Source organism: Pangasianodon hypophthalmus, chromosome 14, assembly GCF_027358585.1.
Source record: "Pangasianodon hypophthalmus isolate fPanHyp1 chromosome 14, fPanHyp1.pri, whole genome shotgun sequence".
NCBI classification, from domain to species: Eukaryota; Metazoa; Chordata; class Actinopteri; order Siluriformes; family Pangasiidae; genus Pangasianodon; species Pangasianodon hypophthalmus.
In genome coordinates this window covers 2664989-2688511 of record NC_069723.1, presented here as the reverse complement: position 1 = coordinate 2688511, position 23523 = coordinate 2664989, and the positions used below count along the sequence as shown (strand labels likewise).

At 36.4% G+C, this 23523-nt stretch overlaps 1 protein-coding gene across 2 annotated transcripts; it reads right to left on the bottom strand.

Annotated features, from left to right (window-relative positions):
* Positions 1-1661: 1661 nt before the first annotated feature.
* kcnj13 (potassium inwardly rectifying channel subfamily J member 13) lies at positions 1662-22008 on the bottom strand. 2 transcript variants are annotated; one of them, XM_034310943.2, is made up of 3 exons: positions 21831-22008; positions 5492-6003; positions 1662-4510 (listed from the first exon to the last, which is right to left on the bottom strand). In XM_034310943.2, exons 2-3 carry the CDS (start codon positions 5958-5960, stop codon positions 3912-3914), a joined length of 1068 nt encoding a protein of 355 aa, XP_034166834.1. In that variant the 5' UTR covers positions 5961-6003; positions 21831-22008; the 3' UTR covers positions 1662-3911. The 2 variants fall into 2 exon arrangements, with proteins under 2 accessions (XP_034166834.1, XP_026799101.1); XM_026943300.3 differs by lacking the exon at positions 21831-22008 and adding an exon at positions 11818-11960.
* Positions 22009-23523: the final 1515 nt, after the last annotated feature.

Sequence of the window (23523 nt, the reverse complement as noted above, 5' to 3'; positions counted from 1 at the left end):
ACTCAAGTGCAGACACACCACTAGAAGGGCTTTATCTTAATTATAGCACACACACACACACACACACACACACACACACACACACACACACACACACACACACACACACAGAGTAACCAATTCTTAGACTCCTCCATTAAAGGTGCATTAGTCAATATTTTTCATTTCTTACTAATACAAATAATGTAGAAAATTATGTAGAAATGGATAAAAAAAAAATAGGAAAAAAATCCCAGTTTGGAAACCTGTCTTCCGGTCCGGAATGTTTGTTCATATTTGGATTGGCCTTTTGTCTGTCATTTTAAAGCCACACCCCCAAAACCCTTTTGCATCCTCAGAAATTATTGCACGTTTACAGAGTTGTAACTTGGCTTTCAAGCAGTTGAATATCTGAGTGCGCTTGAAATGATGTCATGACATCCCTTGCTAATGATAACTCTAGTTAGCATTAGCAACCACCATAAGTTTTTGGGGCGGAGCTTTGTGTGCATGGGTGGAAATGTGGGTGGGCTCAATGAGTAAAAAACAACAACAAAAAACATTAAAATCTTATTCCGCTCTACTGATAAGCAGTCAGGCTAGCTGATGAACCCAGAATAGGAACGCGACACGCTAAATTGCACGTTAAGCATTAAGTTTTCGCATAGAAAACCGTTATAAAGAAAACGCTTAACGTGAAACTTTGCTGTTGCGTTCAGATTCTGGGTTCATCAGCTGATATTGTGAACAATTGCGTACTGAATTTGGTCCTCCAATATCACTGTCTTAATATATTAAGTCACATTAAGCGTTTTATTTATAACAGTTTTCTATGGGGTGAAAACGTTTAACGTAAACCTATTGGTTTTCCCTGGATGTTGTATTAGTAAATTAAACCACGTTAATCGTTTTTCATGTTAGAATATCCCTTCCTGGATGTTTGTAGGACAGTAACAATGTAAAATAAGTGTAAAAGCAAGATTACTTCACGTCACCGAGCTGCCAGAACATTCCCAACAGGAACACTTACCGATTTCACAACACAAAATGGCCGCCTTGACGTTTTTAACCCGCTGTTCTTGCTCACAGCGTTGGCCATTTTGAAAATGCTTAACACTTAAACTCTCAGTGGATCCAGCATGTCATTCTGTTATTAAAACTAAGGCGTCAAGTGTCCTGAACACACTCCTGCTGTAAAGTGTTTTAGTGTTTACGTGAGTTACGGCACCAATTTGGGATAAAATTGAATAAAACTTATTAAGGTGTTGTTTTGAGACAAAAAGTGACACTTTTATAATGAACATCATAATGAATTATAACACACCGTTACTTCTTGTGAGTAATGTGTAGATCTTCAAACTATGAATATATGACTTTTCAGATAAATATAGCTCAGCTCAATGCTAATTACTTGAGTGGCATTATGGAAAGCCAATAAGGCCAAAGTTAAGAAGACACACACACACACACACACACACACACACACACTCTCTCTCTCTCTCTCTCTCTCTCTCTCTCTCTATTTTCCCCTCATGTTTGGATAGAATGTTATAATTAAAGAATAAATCACTTAGTGTTGTGGTGTTATATGAATATAATCACTGTTACCACTTCAAAATGGATTGTTTTTCCTAAAACAATTATTCGAAAGTCTTATTATAAAATCTCTTATGCCACAGTGATTTGCCAACAACAGCAATTTTTTATTTATTAACAACAACACATCTTGCTTATCACTCATCACTCGTGTTATAACAGTTGTTCCGTCAACCGTTCACACAGGTTCCCCTGGCTGTTTTTGTTGGGAAAATAAAAAAATTCCAATCCTTATTCTCCAGAGAATGAATTAGTGTAGAGTTGTGCAGCATCTAGTGGTAAGAATGAGGAGAAGTACTAAAATTAGCAGCTCACAAGTGAAAAGTGGTGAATACTGAATACTGAATAATTTCCTTTTGCCCTTAACAAGTGGGTAAAACTAGCTGGAGCTGTAGTTTGCCCATCACTGGTGTTGTGTGTTATGGAAGGCCATTGAGGACAGAATTGCATGACGCTGCTGGGAAATATTACACCAAGCTGACATGGATGAAGATGATGCATCATGACTGATCACGCTGCATATATAAGTACATATATCTATTATATTGTATTGTCTTCTGGACAGCGAATGGGGACGAAATCAAACATCATGTAGTTCTATTTTCCATTTGGTGCTAAGCAGTAAAAAAAAAAAAAAAAAAAAAAAAAAAAAAGCAAAAAAACTTGTTAAAATGCATTTTTTTTTAAAGAATATTATTTAATTCATATTTCATGTTATATGTTACAAAATGATGGTACTTCTTTCACAGTCCACACAGGCCCTTCCACACAGTTTAATGTACAAACAGTAGTCGGTGTTTAAAAACGTCTTCCATTTGGTACGAAAGAAAAAAAAAAGATCTTAGGGATCATAACGTTTTACACACATAACCAATACTGATATAAAAATCTCTGATTTCTGATTTACAGGATATATTAGCTTGATTACTTAAAGAGAAAAAAAAAAAAAATAACACCCTAACGATTTACCTCTGCTCATAAAAATCCTTCAGAGCAAAGCCTCAGAGAAGATAAGTACTTTAATAATGCACAGTGTTATCTAGGTTTTAATAGGAAAATAAAAAATAATATACAGTGTGCGACTATCAGTATAATCATGCAGAGCTAGGTGCAGATTCCATTAATTGCTCGTCCTTCATGTGGGAAAAAATGTCTCATGTGACTTTGGTTTCTAACTAAAACAAACTTTCCAGGCTTCGCCACTTGAGTAAATGGGAAAAAAATAAAAAATAAAATTCACTACAGTGTTCTTAGCTTATGTGTTAATAATAGCATGGTATATTAGCACTTAGTGTCATGTATAATTATTTACTTTTAGAAAGAATTGATCTAATTACTCAAAGTTAAGCATGTTGCTTAGGTTTTTGTGAATTTTACAAAAAAAAAAAAAAAATCCCCACGAAAAAAAATATACCTGCGATCCCATTTCCTCAAGTGGCTAGCTAATACAATTCTGCATATTTCCAAGCTTTAATATTTTAATGCTATTTTGCTAATTGATACCACAATCACCTGGCACCTTGATGCTAATTTATAGCCTGTAAGCAGTAGTATTTAGTGTTTAGCTATCATCAGTGTACTCTAAAATCATCGCTTATTATCGTTAATTCTCAAAACTTCACATATTTCAGTAAATGTTCATCCCCGTTTTATGCTATTCCTTCGTTTTCAAGTCCGGATGGTGTGATGTGGATTCAGAAGAACAGTGTTGCTCAAATCCAGTCCTTGAAGGTGGCTCCAGCTTTCTCTCCATTCTGAATCTCGATTCCATGAAGGAGCTTATTTTCAAAGTTGATGCATTTCGGAGAAGGGAAAATGCAAAATGGTATAGTTTCTGGCTGTTGCAGGGGGTACATCTGAGAAATCAGACTGTGATGTTGAATAAAACGCTGTTGGTTTCACTGTGTATCTTTACGATGTGTGAAAAAAACTTGAAGAAAGTCATCACTGTAAATGATTAGCTAGGTAGAACTTAGCTTGTGTTTAGTGCCTGGTTGCGTCCATGCTCTTGATTAGCATCCATTTGGGTCCTCCTAGCAATTTCGTGTCTGTCAATTAGTACAGAATTTCTCCATTGAGTGAAATAAGAGTTTTTTTAAATTGATGTTTTGAAATTTGATTAGGATTCAGTCAGATTCTAGCTAGTGATTAGCAACTAGACAGGGACTAGCTAGCGATTAGCATCTGACCAAGTTCTAGTTAGTGATTAGCATTAATGGAATGATATGTAAGAGTTATATGAGTGTTGTTCTCAAGTGAAATGCCCTTTCATGTGCACAGATTGGATGAGGAAAAATGGACGACACACACACACACACACACACACACACACACAGCTATTCCATTGCATCGTTACCGTCGCCGTTGACCTGTACCACACACTCCTTGTCCCGAGAGTTGCTGTACGTGTTGGGTCCCATAAGTGGGCAAATGTGCGTGTCGAAATAGCGCATGGCCTGAGCGCTGTTCCGCCGTTCTCCGTGCAGGACCGCTTTGGTGAAACGGCGGCCATATTGGATCTCGTCAGCCAAGTAGGACGTCCTCTTCTGGTAGGCGGATCCAGTGCCCTCCTGGGAAGCAGAAAGAAACACAACCAGCTCAAACTGTGACTGGCCTGAAGGGGGCATGGCACGAATCAGCGGGCTGTCTGGGGTCAAGGGGTGGAGAAAGGTCAAAGGTGACAGGAAGAGGGGGCAAGGTCGCGAGCCCAAGCCATCCAACAGGAAATCCAGGGCGGTTTGGCGGATTGTGTGATCGTCCTGTTCCTCATAGAGCACGGCACTCACACATACGTCAACCAGCGGCCTCGAGAGCAGGTTACACACACGGAACATTAGGCAACGTTGACCATCGACTTCACACACCACGGCTTTAGGGCTGAACAAGATTCCACTGCAGCGCTTCTGTGGACGAGAGAATTTAGCCACAAATGCACCTGAGAGAGAGAAGAAAAATAAAGGAAGGGGGGAAAAATTAATTTGCTTTAAAACAAGTTTTCAATAGGAACATCTATACACCTGATCATTTAAGCAATTATCCAAAAAGCCAATCACGTCGCAGCAGTGCAATGCATATAATCATGCAGATACAGGTCAAGATCTTCAGGTAATATTCACATCAGACACTTTACACTTTTACACATTTACATATATATCAAATTTCATTTCATTTATTAAGATTTTATTTAATTTTCTTTTTATTTGAAGTCAAATTTTCTTGTTGATTAGCCTGAATTTATTTGATCTCTCTGTTCAGCAGCCGTTGGTTTACACGTTTCATAAAACTCAACACATCTATTGCCTTAATTTAAATAGAAGAGATTTGCTTGTTGCACAAAAGCCATGAGCCAAGTTTAAACTTAAACTTCCACGTTTTCTGACAAACACATGTTGAGTCACTGAGAAAAGTCTCTGATTAACTCATTTACACAGAATCCGTGCATGGTTTTTGTTTATATTGGTGTTGCGGGTTATAAGCTAGCTGTAATGTTTAAATAAGTTACAGTGTATGTACAGTTATTCAATACCTAGAGGTTTTTCTTAATATTTAACAATATCAATGATCAATTATCCAGCAAAGTTAGGAAAAATAGACTGTTTTTTTGCAAACTTTTATACTTAAAATGTATTTTAAATGTCTATAAACATGCATTGTTCAATACATATAATTTTAACAGAACTTATTTTCAGAAATAATGAAAATATGAGTTATATAATTTTATTCTGATACTCACTTTAAAAGAAGTTCATTTTGGATATTAACATTATTACAACAATGACTTTCTAATGACAGAAAATTGAACGCAGAGTATGATGTCACACACAGTACCATCCAACAATCCTAAAAAGCAACATTACACTGAAAAAATCTAAATCATTCAAACTTGTTTATAGAATATAATTTGAAAAAGACGTACCAGTGATGAAGGCCTCAAGCATGAGCCCCAGCAGCATCTGCAGGGCAAGAAGGGCAATGGCGGTGGGGCAATCGGCGTTGGGGTACATGGTCCCATATCCGATGGTCAGCTGGGTCTCCAGGGCGAACGAGAAGGCGGCAGTGAAACCCGTGACATATTTGACGCACAGTGTATGCCCGGGTGGCGGGTTGTCATGGTCCACGCCCAAATCACCATTGGCACGTGCCAAGACATACCACAGTACAGCAAAGAGAAGCCAGTGGAGGAGGAAGGAACCACAGAATGCTAACACCACCCATCGCCAACGCAGGGAAAGCCACGCCCCCCACATGTCCTTAAACGCCCCGATCCATGTTTCCCGTACACCGGAGGCAGGGCTGCGCATAAGACTCCGCCCATCCTTGCTGACCAATCTCTGCTGCTGAGGTTTGGTTTTCATTAGCGGTGATGATGAGCTGCTGGTTGCCATGCCAACGGGGAGGGTAGGGGGTGATGAAGATGATGATTTGGACCTGACAGATTTAAGAAAATAAGGTCAACGAGTTTGTCTAAACCACATGGTGCGAAAATCTGAATCACAACCGGTTGATAAAAATGTATTCTGGACAGATTTGTAAACTGGATTGAAGCTTGCTCACATGAAAAACTATTTTAATGGGGACCTTAAATAAGCAAACCTTGAATCTGCTTACTAGAATCATATGTTTCATACTCATATTAATACTCCTAACTGTAAACTAATAGGTTATTTGGCACCTAGAGTACTTCTCTTCAGGTGGGCTTACAAATATGAGCATGTAAAAAGTATACTAGTGCACTTCTTTTCAAATATACTTAGTCATAATAGTGTAAAATATACATTAGTATGCTTGTATGCTTATATTTGTTCTCAGATCTTGTCATTCAGTGTACGACTTTGTTGAGATCGCTACTAAAATCTTAACAGTGAACTTGAGAGTTTGTCATATGCGCAATAAAACAGGCAGTTACACTGTACAAGGAAGTTCTGCATTCCTTCCGATAAACCATCAACACTGTACAGAAAGTGTTGCACTGTAAGGTGGAGTGTGATATACTGTATATTACAAGTATGATATGATATGATATATACTACAAGTACTAATATGAGGTAGGTAGGCTATAGCGTAATAAAAAATAAAAAAAACAGTTGCGGTAAACGTGTACAGTAAAAGCGATATTGTGTATCGTTAGTGGCAGTGTGTGACAGTCATTAACAAGCCTGATGGCCTGTCAATCCATAATGCTATATCATGGTGACCCTGGTGTTATAAATGTCCTCCAGTGATGTTTAGGCTGCTCCTGCGATAGTTTGAGCAGTTCTACGTTCTCGATGAAGAGCCGAGCAGCTTCCAAACCAGACTGTGAAGCCACTGGTGAGAATGCTCTCAATGGTACCTCTGTAGAAGTTCCTGGGCAGGCACGTCAAATATCTTTAGCCTGCTCAGGAAGTACAGATGTTTCTTATTATAGGTGTGTCATGTTGTAGGACCAGACGAGATCTTCACTGATGGGAACACCAAGGAATTTGAAGGTGTTCATCCTTTCCACTTCTCCAGTTATTGTCGTTCTGCTGGCACCACACCAGCAGATCAGCCACGTCTCTTCAATACGCTGTCTCATCATCCCCAGTGAGAATTATCTGCGAGTTTGATGATGCGGTGTGGTTCTGGGAGGCAACATAGTCGTATATGAAGAAAGTCTAGAGCTTAGGACTTAATACACAGCCCTGGGGGTTCCCTATGCTTACAGTCTGTATGCTGGAGGTGTGGTGGCCGATTCAGGCTAAATGAGTTCTGCTGGTTAGAAGGTCCAGGACCCAGAGGGTGGGTGTGAGTTTTTCAACACAGTTTCGATGTTATGACTGTATTGACCTGAGCTGTAATCAATAAATAACATTTTCACATATTCAAATACTAATCACTAAAATTACTTTGGTGTTTTGTCTCAGGAGAAAAATCTAAGAGACAGGAAACCTAAACAGACCCTCACTGTGTCAAGACCGGCAAAAAGAGTTTGACAATGAAAACACATTCTTCATGACCCTGCCCCTGCTCATTTTCACCATGTTCTGCTGTGAGACTTCACTTCCAATCATTTCTGCAACATTTCACACCTACAGGTGTTAAAGCAAACAGTTTTTTTTTCCTCACAAAAAAAAAGCTTTTGTATAACAACGCTGTGTGCAAATTAAAGAGCTGTAACGATACAGTAAACTCAGAGTATGATAGCAAGCACAACCCGGTATCACGGCGTTCAGCATCACTGCGTCTACTTAAAGCTTTACGTCTTCAAAGAGGACGACACGGATGACAAGAACACATCAGAAACTGCTAGAATATTGTCTAAACTTGACTTGTTGAAAGGAACCGTTCTTCAAAAATGGTGCATAAAGTACACATTTCTCACATTCAATAACTAATGTTTAATTATGTTTGCATTATATTAATTTAATTATATCTTATATGAATTTCATTGTAAACCATTTTATATCATTTTTGTAATGTATTTCACATTATACTAACATTAAATAATACTAGCATTCTTCCAATATATTAACTCAACCTTTTTTTCCACATTATTTTGCATACTGTACTAATGAAACATTTTTAACATTATAATAAGTTGATTTTTCCCCACTTGATTTTTTTTGCTTGCATTAATATTATAATATATTTAAACTATATATAAAATTATAATATATAATATAAATGTCACTGTAAATTAAGTTTTTTGGATTTTTCATACTAACATTTTACATTAAATATGAGATATTTTCACATTATAATTATTAAAAATAATGTAAATACTTAAACATATTACATAATATTAAGATCACAATATTAGCAATTTTTTTTCATTATCTCAATCTTTTTTTTCCCATTATGTGAGCACTTTTCATATTGCACCAACGTGATGTATTTAGTATTATAAAAATGTATAATAAAGTTTTCCACTGTAACATTGATCACATTACAATAGAGTCTGATGATGGCAACGGAAAATCTAGAAAAAACTGAAACTCATTCTCCAGGTTAACTTTAACACAAATGTGTCAGCAATCAGTTCTGCTGCATTCTTAAAAATTTAAATGATGATAATAGAATATAACTAAAATTAATTTCCTGAAGAGACAGAGAGAGTGAGAGCGAGTGAGAAGGAGATGGTTCTGCACTTCTGTGATCAGCAGGTAATTTAATTAGTGATGTTTTCCAGCATGTGTGTGTGTGTGTGTGTGTGTGTGTGTGTGTGTGTCTGTCTGAGTGTGTGTGCGTGTGTGCGTGCGTGCGTGGGTGGGTGGGTGTGCATGCGTAAAATTTAATCTCTTTTCTCTACAATAATTGGGACATTGGAGTGTAACACTGCAGAAGTGATTTGTACTGAAAGCTGTGTTTTTATCTGAAAGACAGGAGTGAGACAGAAATTGAGAGAGTGAGACAAGAATAGAGTGAACAGACAGACAGACAGATAGAGAGAAAGAAGGACAGTGTCTCTGCTTTGTTCTAGATCCTTTGGCCAATAAAGTTATGCTGAATTTAACTGACAGACAGAGAGAGAGAGAGAGAGAGAGAGAGAGAGAGACAGAGACAGAGACAGAGAGACAGAGAGAGAAAGAAGTTGTTTTGTGTGTGTATTTGTGTGTGTGTGTGTGTGTGTGTGTGTGTGTGTGTGTGTGTGTGTGTGTTTGCTTAAGGTCTAAACATCATGTGAAGATCCCATGATGCATCTTATGGAGGAAATACCTATGGCAGTGTGTGTGTGTGTGTGTGTAAAACAAGCAAAGCCATAAATAGCTTGATATAAATTGCTCTACAGGAACATGTATGCTGCATGCAAATCAACGGGATATGTAACGATATGATAAACTGAACCGGTATAAACCAGTGTCACGTTTCACAATACCACAGTACCTGGACAGCATCAATGTCATATAGTTTAGAATAGTATAATCAGTATAAACTGTGTAGTACAGTATAGTATAGTATAGTATAGTGTAATATAACCACTATGGTATACTATAGTATAACCAGTACAATACAGTACAATTTAGTATAATATAACTAGTATAAACAATATAGAATAGTATAGTATAGTATAGTATAGTATAGTATAGTATAGTATAGTATAGTATAGTATAGTATAGTGCAGTATAGTGTAATATAACCAGTATGGTATAGTGTACCCAGTATAGTATACTACAGTATAACCAGTTTAATACAGTATAATTTATTATAATATAACTAGTATAAACAATATAGTATAGTATAGTATAGTATAGTGTAATATAACCAGTATGATATAGAATAATCAGTATAGTATAGTATAGTATAGTATAGTATAGTATAGTGTAATATAACCACTATGGTATACTATAGTATAACCACTACAGTACAGTACAATTTAGTATAATATAACTAGTATAAACAATATATAATAGTATAGTATAGTATAGTATAGTATAGTATAGTATAGTATAGTGCAGTATAGTGTAATATAACCAGTATGGTATAGTGTACCCAGTATAGTATACTACAGTATAACCAGTTTAATACAGTATAATTTATTATAATATAACTAGTATAAACAATATAGTATAGTATAGTATAGTGTAATATAACCAGTATGGTATAGAATAATCAGTATAGTATAGTATAGTATAGTATAGTATAGTGTAATATAACCGTATGGTATACTACAGTATAACCAGTTTAATACAGTACAATTTAGTATAATATAACTAGTACAAACAATATAGAATAGCATAGTATAGTATAGTATAGTGTAATATAACCAGTATGATATAGAATAATCAGTATAGTATAGTATAGTATAGTATAGTATAGTGTAGTGTAATATAACCGTATAGCATACTACAGTATAACCAGTATAGTACAGTTTAATTTAGTATAATATAACTAGTATAAGCAATATAGAATAGTATAGTATAGTATAGTATAGTATAGTATAGTACAGTATAGTACAGTATAGCGTAATATGACCAGTACTGTATAACCAGTTTAATACAGTATAGTGTAATATAACCAGCTTAATATAGTAGAGTTTAGTATAGTATAGCCAGTATAGTACTAACAGTATAACTAGTACACATGTACATATCATGAGGTATCAGATACACACTGACCTGAACACACACACACACACACACACACTTCACTTTTATACACACTGACTTGAACACACACACTTCACAGTTATACACAATGCACTACTCAGGAATATCCATCCATTCTTCGTCATTCTCTCTCTCTCTCTCTCTCTCTCTCTCTTTCTAACTTTCACACAAAACGCCCATGATGCCCTGAGGGCGATAGACAGAGAGCTGAGACTGCTGAGAGAGGGGAGCAAGCAGGTGTGTGTGTGTGTGTGTGTGTGTGTCTCATGTACAGTCCTTCATGTGACACACTAGCTGCAGGGTGACAGAAGATCTCTCTCTCTCTGTTCTCTCACTTCTTCATTTCTTTCCTTTTTTACTTTATTTCTTTCCTTCCTTCCCAGTGTCTCCTGTCTTAACCCTCTCACTGGCTCTCCCCTTCATTCTCTTCTTTCTTTTTCCTCTCTTCTTTTCTTTACATTTCCTGTGATTTCTGTCTTTCCTATTTCTGTTCTTCTCTCTTTTTTTCTCTCTCTGTTTTTTTCCTGCCACCCCCCAGCTGTATCTTTTTACAATTTTTGTCTATACAAATTCATTCATTCGTTTGCTCTCCATTTCTACGTCCTCTGTCTTCTTCTCCTTTTTTCCTGCTCTTCTTTCCTTGACACATCCTACAGGTTCTCTCTCTTCATTTATGCTTTCTTTCAGCTTTCACTGCACGTCTCTATTTGTCTTTCTGACTCTTTTACTTCCTCTTTTTTGCCCTGTCCCAATGGCTGGCTTTCTTACTCCCTACCAATTCTTATTCTCTTTCTTTTATTTCTTTGTCTGTCTTCCTGTTTCTCTTCCACATCACGTCCCCTTTCTGTCAATCTCTCTCTCATTCTCTCTGTTTTCCTATCTTTCTTCCTTTCTCTGTCAAACTTTGTTTTTCTTTTTTCTTGACCTTTTCTCCCTGTGCCGTCTCTCTCTCTCTCTCTCTCTCTCTCTCTCTCTCTCTCTCTCTCTCTCTGCTCTTACACAGTAGCGCTCAACCTGTCAGCACTGATCAATCACACATTTCATTCATCCTTCAAAAAATCATTTTAAACTTAATTCAGTGAAAACATCTGAAGAACTCTGTAATATTCTAGAAACAACTAGATTTCTGACATTCTATGATGAAAGTGTTAATAATAAAAAAATAAATAAATACCTTCAGTACGCTGGAGTGTCTCTGTGTTTTGCCAGTGCAGGGACGCACACACACACACACACACACACACATACACTCGTGCCTCAGTCCTCTCTGTCCACTTTATATAGGGATGCACTGTAACTCTGTAACTCAGTGTATCTCTACGTATCAACCATCACAGCACTATTTAACAAATTCGCTCATTCTCATTGGACGACGAGGCCCAGTGTGAAACCCCGCCCCCTTTCACCCCACCAAAAAAAAAAAAAAAAGAAACTAACTATTAAAAGTATGTCACATTTGTGTCACCTGAAAACAGAAGAGAGGATGTTTATGGCCCTCAGAATTTCTCCTTCCAAATGGACCGTTACAAAGTTTTTGTTCAAGTCCTGCAGAGGGAGCCTAATATACTCACTCACACACACACACACACACACACACACACACACACACACACACACACACTGAGTGTATCCGGTGCTGTTTGTGTGTGCTAAGAATACCAATGCTGGCTCTTTGCATGTGTGCCTGTGTGTGTGTGTGTGTGTGTGTGTGTGTGTTTGAGACGCCGTAACATATGTGACTCAGCAAGTCTGCTGTTACTCAGCAAGTTACTGCACACAAGATACACACACAGCACTCATGTAGCTAGTACGTCAAAGTCACGCCCACTGAATTTTTTTAGAAAGAACACAACTTGAAAAATTGGCCTTGATCTGAAATCTGATCTACGATCATATAACGTGACTGAAGAATCCAGAATCTATTATTTTATTATTTCACTACAATTCTTTTAAGTAGTTTGGAAATGCAACAATAAGACACGTACGCTTCAATTCATAAATGCGTAACTCTGAAAGTTTCGTGAGTACGGCTACATTCGTATGCATTTACGAATCCTTGATTATGTTTATGACTGATTATGAAACATCTCACTACTCTAATGTTGTGGGGGGTGGGGCCAACTGGATGACTCCAGATAAATGAGGGGGCGGGGCTTCGTAATATATCTTTTTTACCTTTAAATCTGTCAATTTCTAATTTACAGATTTTACACACACACACACACACACACACACACACCACTCATATAGCTGTTATCGACACTTATTTGAACTCATTTTTACGGAAGTCCAGTTTACGAATTCGTTTGTGATCCGTGAAAGTGACAGATTTTTAAGTCCAGTCTTCTTATTATACCTACAAATCCATTGTGCAGTTACAAATCAATATTTATGATCACCGAATTTTTTTTATGCCTGATTATGAAACATCTTTCTACTACTATGTTTTGAGGGGGTGGGCCCAATTGGACGGCTCGAGATAAATAAGGGGGCGGGACTTTTGAAATAGCTTCTTATCTTTATATGTATGAATTTCTCTACTTTTTATGAGTCATGTTTTCCTCATACCTTTTGAGTTATAACTTAAAATCACTTGTTATTCCACAAAAATGTCTTTACAGTGCTACAATGTGTTTTCAAGAAGTGACTTGAGTAGATATTAAAGTTGAAAGTTTTTTTAGTATAGAGTGCTAAGCTGAGCTTCATATATTACGAATTATATGTGCAAACCTGCTATCTTCCTTTTAGTTCTCCCTTAAAATAACATCATTTTATCACTTAAGGTGTGAAGATAACAGTTAAAGCTTCCCTTAAATGATGCAATTTAACATGTTTAACCATGAACTTCTGCATTAATACACCATAAATAACGATAACAAAGTAACTAGCATTTGCATTACTTGACTCAAAGATAAGATATGAACAATATGAACACCTTCATGAACACGTTTGTGGTTGTTAACTGACAAAATTCAGAACAGAGCCTGAAGAAAGTTGCAATATTTACTCCAGGAGACCAGAGTTCAGTAAATGATCGACATTTAGAAACATGCTGTCACTTCATTTTTGCAAATTGCTGTACATGGGTTGTATAAACATTTTCCAATGCCTGTGTATTTCATTAAATATATGTTAAATAATACGTGCTAAATGCCTTTGTTACTTACATTACATTATTTATCAAGGCTGAAGTTTATGGTGCAGTAAATAATGTTAATTTAGGAAAACTCAAGTAAGGAATAAAACACAACACAATAATGAAAAATAATCAATGACTCTTTATAGCTGCTATAATGTAAATGATAACAGGAACTAATTTGTTTCGGAGACATAACGTTAAAATGTAACTATAAGTTGATAATAAGTAGGATGTGATGTTTTATTAGTAATAAAATCCAATTGCTTGCAAACTGTTGTGGTATAAGAGTAATAAAACACACGTTGTTATAGTAACATAATGAACTTTGGGGTGGTAAAAGACTCTGCTTTGCATCGTACTGCGTCACACAACGACGAAGCTGAATATTATCCGCTATAGCTACTTTTAACGTTGTGGAACATCCGCAAAACAAGTTCGTTCCTGTTCTCACTTACGTTACAGCAGCTATAAACAGTCGTTCTCTCACCTGCCTCTTCTTTTCTTCCTCTCTTGAAGTTTAACAGCTTTACTTCTCCTTAACGAAAACTTCACCATATCAACGGATACGCACATGTTTATTCAGTTTATGTTGAGTAAATTGTTACTACGGAAACGATAACGTTAGAACGAGCGCATTAATATAAACCTGCAGTGGAAGTGATCGCTTCATTATTTTCTCATGCAGCTAGACTTTTTTGATGTCTGCCATGGTAAGTCCGGTGGGTCCCTCACAGTTTGAACCCGTCATCCCCCCCTTAAACTGTTTTCACAATTTGACCACTGTGTACAGCATTACGAGCGCGTTTGCTGACCCTGTTCCAGCTCTCTCTAACATTTGCTAAGCATGTTGTTGAGTTTTATTACTTCTTGTGTGTTCCTGAACAATTTGCTGCTTGCGCTCGACAGTTCTCAAGCCTGGTTTCCGAGTAGTCCCTCTTGCAGGGCCTGTGGAGGCGAGCCGAGAGTGACGGATGGAAAAAAGGGTAGAAAAAAAAGAGCGAAACGACTGACCCTGCTCCTCGGCATCTGTCAGACACACGCAGCTGAGCTAATGTTTACCCGGGTCGCCTGCTGGGCCATACAGCATGGAACTCGCTTAGCGTGGAAAAATCACGGCAAAATGGACTCGTGTAAATCTGTAGGCCTCTGAGGCATGATGCCGGACAAGTATTCGCTCTATACTGTTAGACCTCTGTCCAATCTATACGTCTGATCTATTCTATCACATCTTTTTTCATTATTGTATGTTATAATATTTGATCCATTGTTAGGCTACATTATTTATTAGTTAATAAGTTAATAAAATGATGGGCTGAATTTTCAAATCTGATACGTCAGAAGGTGTTGATTCATTTTCTATAACAGCAGCTCTGACAGTAATCAAATCACAGGTTTATATTAATGCGCTCATTCTAATACGTTATTGTTTTTACAGCACGTGTAATGTCGACACGTCACATAATCTAAGTCTAATAATAAACAAATTTAAAATTGTGGTGTTATTTATGAAAAAGAAGAAAAATAATAATAATTGCATAATAACTGATGTTGTAAAATAAATAATAATTGATTTTGTAAAAATTTCTGTAAGTTTTTTTTTTAAATATTTTTTTGAAAGGAGTCTCCAGTGTCAACGCTTTGTAACAGTCAGGATGCTTTATACCAGAGAGTTTACGCTTTGTGGTTTCTCTGTAACATGACAAGCTGTTACAAAGCTATTTTTGTCTTATTAACTTCAACTAACGTCCCACAATGATAAATATAACTATAAATGGATAAAAGCACAATGTGTCATTCATTAAGAAATTAACAGTTTTAATCACTGACAAATTGCTGTCATTTTCCAGGGAATAAAACACTTCAGGACGTGCCGTTATAGGAAGATAATCCGCTTTGGGGTGGTAACAGTAAGTCCGATTCGAGTCAGGCTGTATCACACCATCCTGTTGTGGATTATTTTTCTATAACAGCATGCCTCGAGTTTTATTTCTTACAATACAAATCTACAGATGTGCTTTATTAAATCTTCTTATGAACCCTTATCTAAAGGTGTTTGTGTTCTATATGAATGATCTGTGTGCGTGTGTGTGTGTGTTTGAGAGAGAGAGTGCATGCTAGTATGTGTTCTACACATGAATCAGTAATAGTGTGTGTCTGTCTGTGTGTTCTACATTAATAGATAGTGATGTATATGTTAAAGCATATATTAGTGTGTGTGTGCATGTGTGTGTGCATGTGTGTGTGTGTGTGTTTTGCATGAACTCATAGTGATACATTTATTTTAGCGTGTGTAATGTATAATGCAGGATTATAATACAGGTTTGTGTGTGTGTGTTGTTTAGTCACCGATTCACTATTATGGCTGTTACCCTGAGCGTGAATGGAAACTTTGGGCTGCAGGTGTCTATCTGAATTGGCTGTGTGTGTGTGTGTGTGTGTGTGTGTGTGTGTGTGTGTATGTTCCAGTATTGGTTTGAAATGCTCATCTTTAAAGGTATTATCTATAAATTACTGTACCACTTATTACACACAAAGTGGTCATTGTCTTTCAGCAGACCATGTGAGTGTCTCCCACACACACACACACACACACACACACACACACATGCAGAATTCTTGCCCTGGGGATCAGTGGTTTGTCTTAGATGGTGTGATTGTGTGTGTGTGTGTGTGTGTGTGTGTGTGTGTGGTCAGTCATGAGGAAATTTCTTTCCTCTGGCCAAGTGAGAATTTCTATACACTCTTTAAAAATATGTCAAACAATTACCACCTACACAGACACACACACACACACACACACACACACACACACACACACACACAATACATTCTAACAATTAGATTTAAAACATTTGCAGTTATATTGCCGTACCATGATGTACCATTGCCCTACCTTACTTCTGTTATTATTATTATTATTATTATTATTATTATTATTACATTATGCAAAGAAAATGACCTTGTACTACCTTTTTTAATGTTATTTTTTTGTACTACATTTTAAAAACATTCCCACCATTCACAGTTGCTCACTAATATCAAAATTCAGACAGTTCACATTTAGTCTAATTAGAGTTTTAACTCTTATCATAGTTTATGAGATGGATTTGATATCATTTTAAGAAAATGACTGCATATACAGTATACCTGTAGGATAATCGGGTTGTGCGTGATCAGTCTTTCCCTGAATTAAGTGCAACAGTAAAATCTTGGGAACTGTACTGAGTATATCCTATAACTAATTATAAAAATTAGTTTATAATTATAAATATAAACGCATGTTTATTCACTGTGTAGACCTAGGAACAAGAAAAGAAAATCAAAATATAGACTTATATACAACACATAAACCTGATATTCTGAAATAAATTGGAGTAAAGTTATAAAATTCTAGGCAACAGACACACATGCGATTCTCACACACACACACACACACACATGCATTTTCACCTTTAGCCTGAAGAGTCGCTCCTGTAGGTGCTCTTTTAAACACACAATGGTAGTCAATACTGCCTGATCTACTGACTGATCTTCGTAACCTATTTATCAAACGTGATTAGTTACTGTAGCGTGGGAAAGACAGTCGCCCCTTTATCCTTAGATATGAAGGTGTTTTATACCTGAATGCAACAATGGGATTTAGTCCTTAATCAGTCTTTAATCAGATAGTCCTTAATGGGATTTAGTCTTTAATCAGATCTGCAAGTGGGCTTGTAATTTAGTAAATTTCACAATTTCCTGAAGCTACGAATCTGAATATGCATCTTTACATACACCAATTTACACACTCACAACTTTCACACTACATTCACAGATCATTGGTTAACTAATCACCACTCGACTACTACTATGAAATATTATGAAATACTACGAACTATGAAATGTTCATACTAAAGACAAAGAGACATCAAGAAACTAAACTTCTATAACTTTGGGGATGTGCTGTTATAGGAAAATAATCCATGACATGGTAGCGTGATGTGGCCCCATGCAAAGCAGGGTCACTGTTACCACCCTAAAGTCATTTAGTTTCCTATAACAGCACACTCCGAAGTGTTTTATTCCTCTTATACCACAGCAACTTGTCAAGATTCTTGTCACGTTTGGAATTCATTAATGTATAACATACTTTTTTTTATCCGTTTAATGTTGCGGAACGTCAATGAGACAAGTTATCGTTAACGTCATAGCAGCTCTAAACAGTCATTCCTTCGCCAGTTTTTTTAAAATTTATAATTATTAACTTTTTTCTCTCTAGAAGTTAATAATAATAAATTTTTAAAAAAAAACGCAGCATGTTACATTATTGAGAAATCGCAAATAGAAACTACTCTGTCCTGCATGACTGTTACAAAGCGCTGAAACTGGAGACTCCTTCCATCAATGTTCAAATAAACATCTTCGTACAGAAAGCTTCACCATATCAATGTTTTTCTTTGTTAAATAACAATTCTTCTTCGTCAGTTTATTATTATATGCTGCCATGTAAGTCGATGTGAATGAGCTGTTACTATAGAAATGATAACGTAGATAATCAAGCACATCAGTGTATAGTAATTACACAATCACAGCAAGAAATACAGGAAGAACTACTGTCAGAGCTGCTGTACTTGAAAATGAATCCACGCCTTCAGATTTGGGAATAGAGTGTTCCAAACCAACAGGATGTTTAAGACATGTTTGAAAGAAGTCCAAATTTAACTTGAGCTTAAAAACCAGAAACTCTTGTTTCACTTGCTTCATGTTCAACAGGTGCAATTAAATAAATGTCAGTAAGGCAAATAAAAAGAAAAACAAAAGCAGGTAGGATTGATATGCCAAAAATTATAGCACTTTACAGTAATTGGATTACTTTTAAGTTGAACAGTCGGGTATTTGCTTTACTTACAGTTTCGAGGTATTATATTAAAAATACAGGCCCCGCAGTAGGAAGTCAATGCAGCAAAAGTCAATACACCTTTCATTTCTGAGATTCAAATCATTTATTTTTTCAATACTTCGTATGTCTAACTTTATTATTGATGACAGACTCAATCCTCCTCGGTATGGAGGATACCAGTGTTGCACAAATTTCTGGAGAAATGACAAATTGTTCCAGCTGCTCTTTGCTGGAAGGGGTGTGTTGCTCTACATTTCTCCTCAAAATACCTCAAAGGCGTTCTGTTGGATTCAAGTCAGGCGGCATATTTGGCCAGGTCACTTTTTAGGTTTAACTTTTTTTCTTCTTTAGAAACTCTTGCGTGATATTGGCAGTGTGCTTTTGGATCATCATGCTGGAATATTCCTCTTCTGCCAAGCTTCTGGAGACTGGGAGTCATCTTCTCAGCCAGTATTTTGGTATATCCACAGGCCTTCATGGTGCCATCTATAAATGTCATCTCCCCAACACCTTCTGCACTCATGCAGCTCCGTATCATCACACTCCCACCTCTGTGCTTCACTGTCAGGACTATGTATTCACTGTGGTAGTCCTGGCCAGGTTCACGCCAAACACCCTGGACACAACCTGAGCCCAACGAATTGATCTTGGTCTCATCTGACCAAAGAATGTACTTCCAATATTCATCAGGTTTCTTTTCAGGTTCTTTGGCAAAGTTTAATCTTGCAGCTTCGTTCTCAAGAGCGAGCAAGGTTTTTTTTTTTTTCTTGGACGCTATCCATAGAGGTTGACGTTATTCAATGTCCTGAACTGTCACAGGAACTTCGATTTCCATTGATAACTCTTACACCAAGTCTGAAGCACTTGCCACTGAAGTGGTGCTATGGCTCATTCTATACCTCCTGATTACTGTTACTAATCCCAATTGTGTTTAGACTGATTTTTAGTTGGTCACCAATCTTCTGGTATCCTTTTCCATCTTTGCGAAGTGACACAATCAGATTTTTCAATTCCTCTGCTAACTCTTTTCCATGTGGAAGCCCATAATTCCACATAAAGCCCATAATTCAAAAACTGAGAAAGTTCTGGTGTTCACAGGTCATTTTATAACCATGTTCACAAATGTACTCAATTTTGTTTCAATGATCACAGGTTTTCTAACTTGTGTGTCAGTGATCACAGGTGTATTCACTTTTGTTGCACTGAGTTTCTACATTGGAGTCTGTATTTTCAATCTAGTCTTTCTGGTATTTGTATTTGTTTTTGATTGTGCATAAGAAGAAATACTCAACTTGTCAACGTGGAAATAATTCGATTATTGAGAGTTGATACACTAACAGAACTCACTTCTCTTGTATGCTGTATACACTCGCCATCCACTTTAATAGGAACACCTGTACACCTGCTAATTCATGTAATTATCTAATCAGCCAATCATGTGGCAGCAGCACAATGCATAAAATCATGCAGATACAGATCATATATATATGTTTGTGTGTGTGTGTGTGTGTGTATATGTATGTATGTATGTATGTATGTATATATAATAACTTTGTGCCATATATGTCATATTTTTGTACTTGTATTTGTACTACAGTTTGGAAAAGTTAGCATATTTACTTACACAATGTTTTTGAGAATTGATCAATTTTTGAATATTTGTTTTATAGATTTATATACGTGTCATTTTTTGATTTCCTGATTACATTATTGACATTTCCTCCTCCACCCTTCCTTTCAGACACCACTATATTTAGCTAACATACGTCATTATTTTGGTTCAGCTCAATAAACTGCACATTTCACACCTGAGTGAACTGCAAGTGGGGAAACCACTCAAACCACTCAAACCACTCACTATTTAATCTTAATACTTAACTAAACACGTGCGTGCTTGTCGACAAAAAAAAGAAAAAACTTGAACTCATGCCAGTTTCAAAGATTGCCGGATGTACATTACAAACTGAGATTGATTAACAAAACATTCCCCCATCTAAGATAGATATCATAGTTAGGGAAAATACTCATTCTTGATTGGCTGGCAGGATTCCATTATTTCTATAAAGTATTGCTATAAAGTTGAAATTATATTGATAACTAGTCAGGATGTAACATTCATACTTGTGTTATACTTTTTTAAATTCCAATTAAGTGTCAACATAAAATTAACTTTTTTTTAGATAATATTGATTCTTAAGCAGTATTCAATTCAAATCTTACATGTTTTCATAAAGTTTCTTAACATTTCAGTACATTTCTGTCTTTGGTTTAGTTTCATAAACAGAACATTTACAGTTCAAGTGAACTACAAGAACAAAACATTAGCTTTTAACTTAATATTCAACTTAATATTAAGTTCAGTATGTATGTTAATGCGCAGTTGAGTGTTAACGTTACACATCGGTGTGTAATATTTATTTGTATTTAAGTACTTGAACCTAGGACCCCATATGCTGCATTGATCACAGTATGTGATTATAATATTCAGTTATAACATTTAATACTTTACATTTTACAAATGTGAAAAGTTTCATTTGTTCTTTAAGGGTTTGTTTCATTGTTATAGACATAATAAATCAAATATAGATAAAATACAATTAGATAACAAAATATACATATGCTTTAAGATGCCATCTTTTTCACTGAGACTTACTGTTTTTACTAGACAATATTTTACTATATTATACTTTTCTTTTAAACTAATTGTTTGAGTACTGGTTTGACTACTAGAGATTTTTTTTTTTACTTATAAATACTACAGCTTTGAGAAATTTTGAGCTCTGCTTCAATTTTTTGGAACATTTCTAACCATTTAAAATTTTTCTTTAATTGATTCGAGAGTTACAACTGCAAGACATTTCTCTTAATCTTTGAATACTTATTGTTCAGGCGTTTTTGAGTTATCTGCACTTTTACACATAGTTAAACTTTCTTCCACATACTTTTTTTTAAAATTGTTATAAGCACTTTTTTTTCTAAAAGGAACTCATGCTAATTTTATAACATATGCGTATACTTTCAATTTCTTAACGTTTTGTTTTGGTGCAATAGTTTAAAACTTCATAAAGTTTCTCAGTACGTTCATACTTCATATTTCATAAAGTTATTTCTATTTTGACGTAAGTTCTCCTCCACCATTGTAAATGTATTGCGAGATCGTGTCTCTCACCTCGCTGGTCTCCTCTGGACGCTCGTCTTTCTTTTGTCCAACAAGTCGAAAGTCTAAACTTTTATAGAATTGTAGGTCCAAGTGTAACACGAGTCAGAGTCTTCCAAAAACTCTTCTGTACAGGACAAGGGGAGCCTGAGATACCCTGATCAGCTCCTGACACACACACACACACACACACGCACGCACACACACACACACACACACACACACACACACACATACACACTGACACAGGCACACACAGAAGAACGCCAGCACAGCAGCCCATTGGTCACATTACTCAGTGTGTGGCCAATTAGGAGTGCTTGAGAGAGAGACAGAGAAAGAAAGGAGAGAAACACCTAGAGGCTAAAAGTGTGTGTGTGTGTGTGTGTCTGTGTGTGTGTGTGTGTCTGTGTGTGTGTGTGTCAAAGGGGACAGCTGTTGCTTGAAAGTCCTGGAATTTCAGTATTTGTTTTGTGTCTTCATGTTGTCCGTCGTTGACAGACTCTGTGTGTGTGTGTGTGTGTGTGTGTGTGGTGTGTTAATGCACAAACCTTTCTGCATTATTTTATTAATTCCCGTCTGATGTCACATTCTGTCTCTGGTTATGTAATATTACTCAGTTTGTAGACTCTGCACGCTGATTGGCTTCCCAAATTCACGCAGACCTCCGATTGGTGTGTGGATCGGGGTCAGAGGTCACGCATCTCTCAGAGGTCAAATCACCAGAGGAGAGAGGAAGTTTCGCAAGCAGCAATCACAGGTCTCAGCTGGGTTTTTGTCATGGGTGAGAGCAAAGGGTCAAAGGTCAGAGGAATGCCAAAACGTCAATCAAAATCTCACATTCTTCACATTTTGCAAAATTAGTGTCTTTGAGGAACAATATTCCGTTCCGTTCAGCAAAAATTAATATTTTCCAAAAACGGCGATTCGGATTTAAGATGGAGCTAAGATTGATTTTTAATCTGTTTATAGATAACAGCATGTCCATGCAGGTTCAGAAATATGGAGAGGCGTATTTAATAGCAGTCTTTATCTAGCAAGCTGACATTTGCAAACATTTACATAATTATTTTGTCAATTTGAAACTTTATTTAACCTACAGAGTGGATTAGGGAAAGTATATCGGTATGTTTGATCTGAAAACAATTGATGTCTAGACTAGTTATAAGCACATTTAAATACAGATATAATAATTGTGTACATGTAAAGCATAAATCTAACATAAATATAAATAAATAAATAAATATGTTTTACTGTTAGTACTTTATCTCGAACATAATGGCAATGAATGTCATTCAAGAAATGCGGAAGTCTGTAATGTCTTAAAGCTACCAGCAGATAGCATCCAGACTCCAACGCGTCCCGCTTTTTCCTGTCCTGCATAAACACTTTCGGATCACAGGATTCAGAGAGCGGAAGAAGAAAACCTGTTCACTCTCAAATGCTATAAAATCCAACCAGTGTGATTCTGTAAAATCAAACAAATGCTTATCTTTTTAATAACTGTACATCGTTACTATATTAATGTATTATTCTGTATTTACACTCTACTTGAGTATTATTGCAATATACAAAAGTACTCTTACTTGGTTACACTGAGAAAAAAAATAAACCCATACGTTTTACTCCTTTTGTTTTTGGGTGATGTTCAGGGCGTCCCACGTGTCGTCCCTTGCTCAGGAATCTGGTTTTCGGGCATCCTGCC

Excerpts from the sequence above, each read along its gene's own strand:
- kcnj13 (XM_034310943.2), bottom strand. The coding sequence starts at position 5,960 with ATGGCAACCAGCAGCTCATCATCACCGCTAATGAAAACCAAACCTCAG. Across the intron at positions 4,511-5,491 it reads GCTTGAGGCCTTCATCACTG|GTGCATTTGTGGCTAAATTC; the intron begins GTACGTCTTTTT and ends TCTCTCTCTCAG.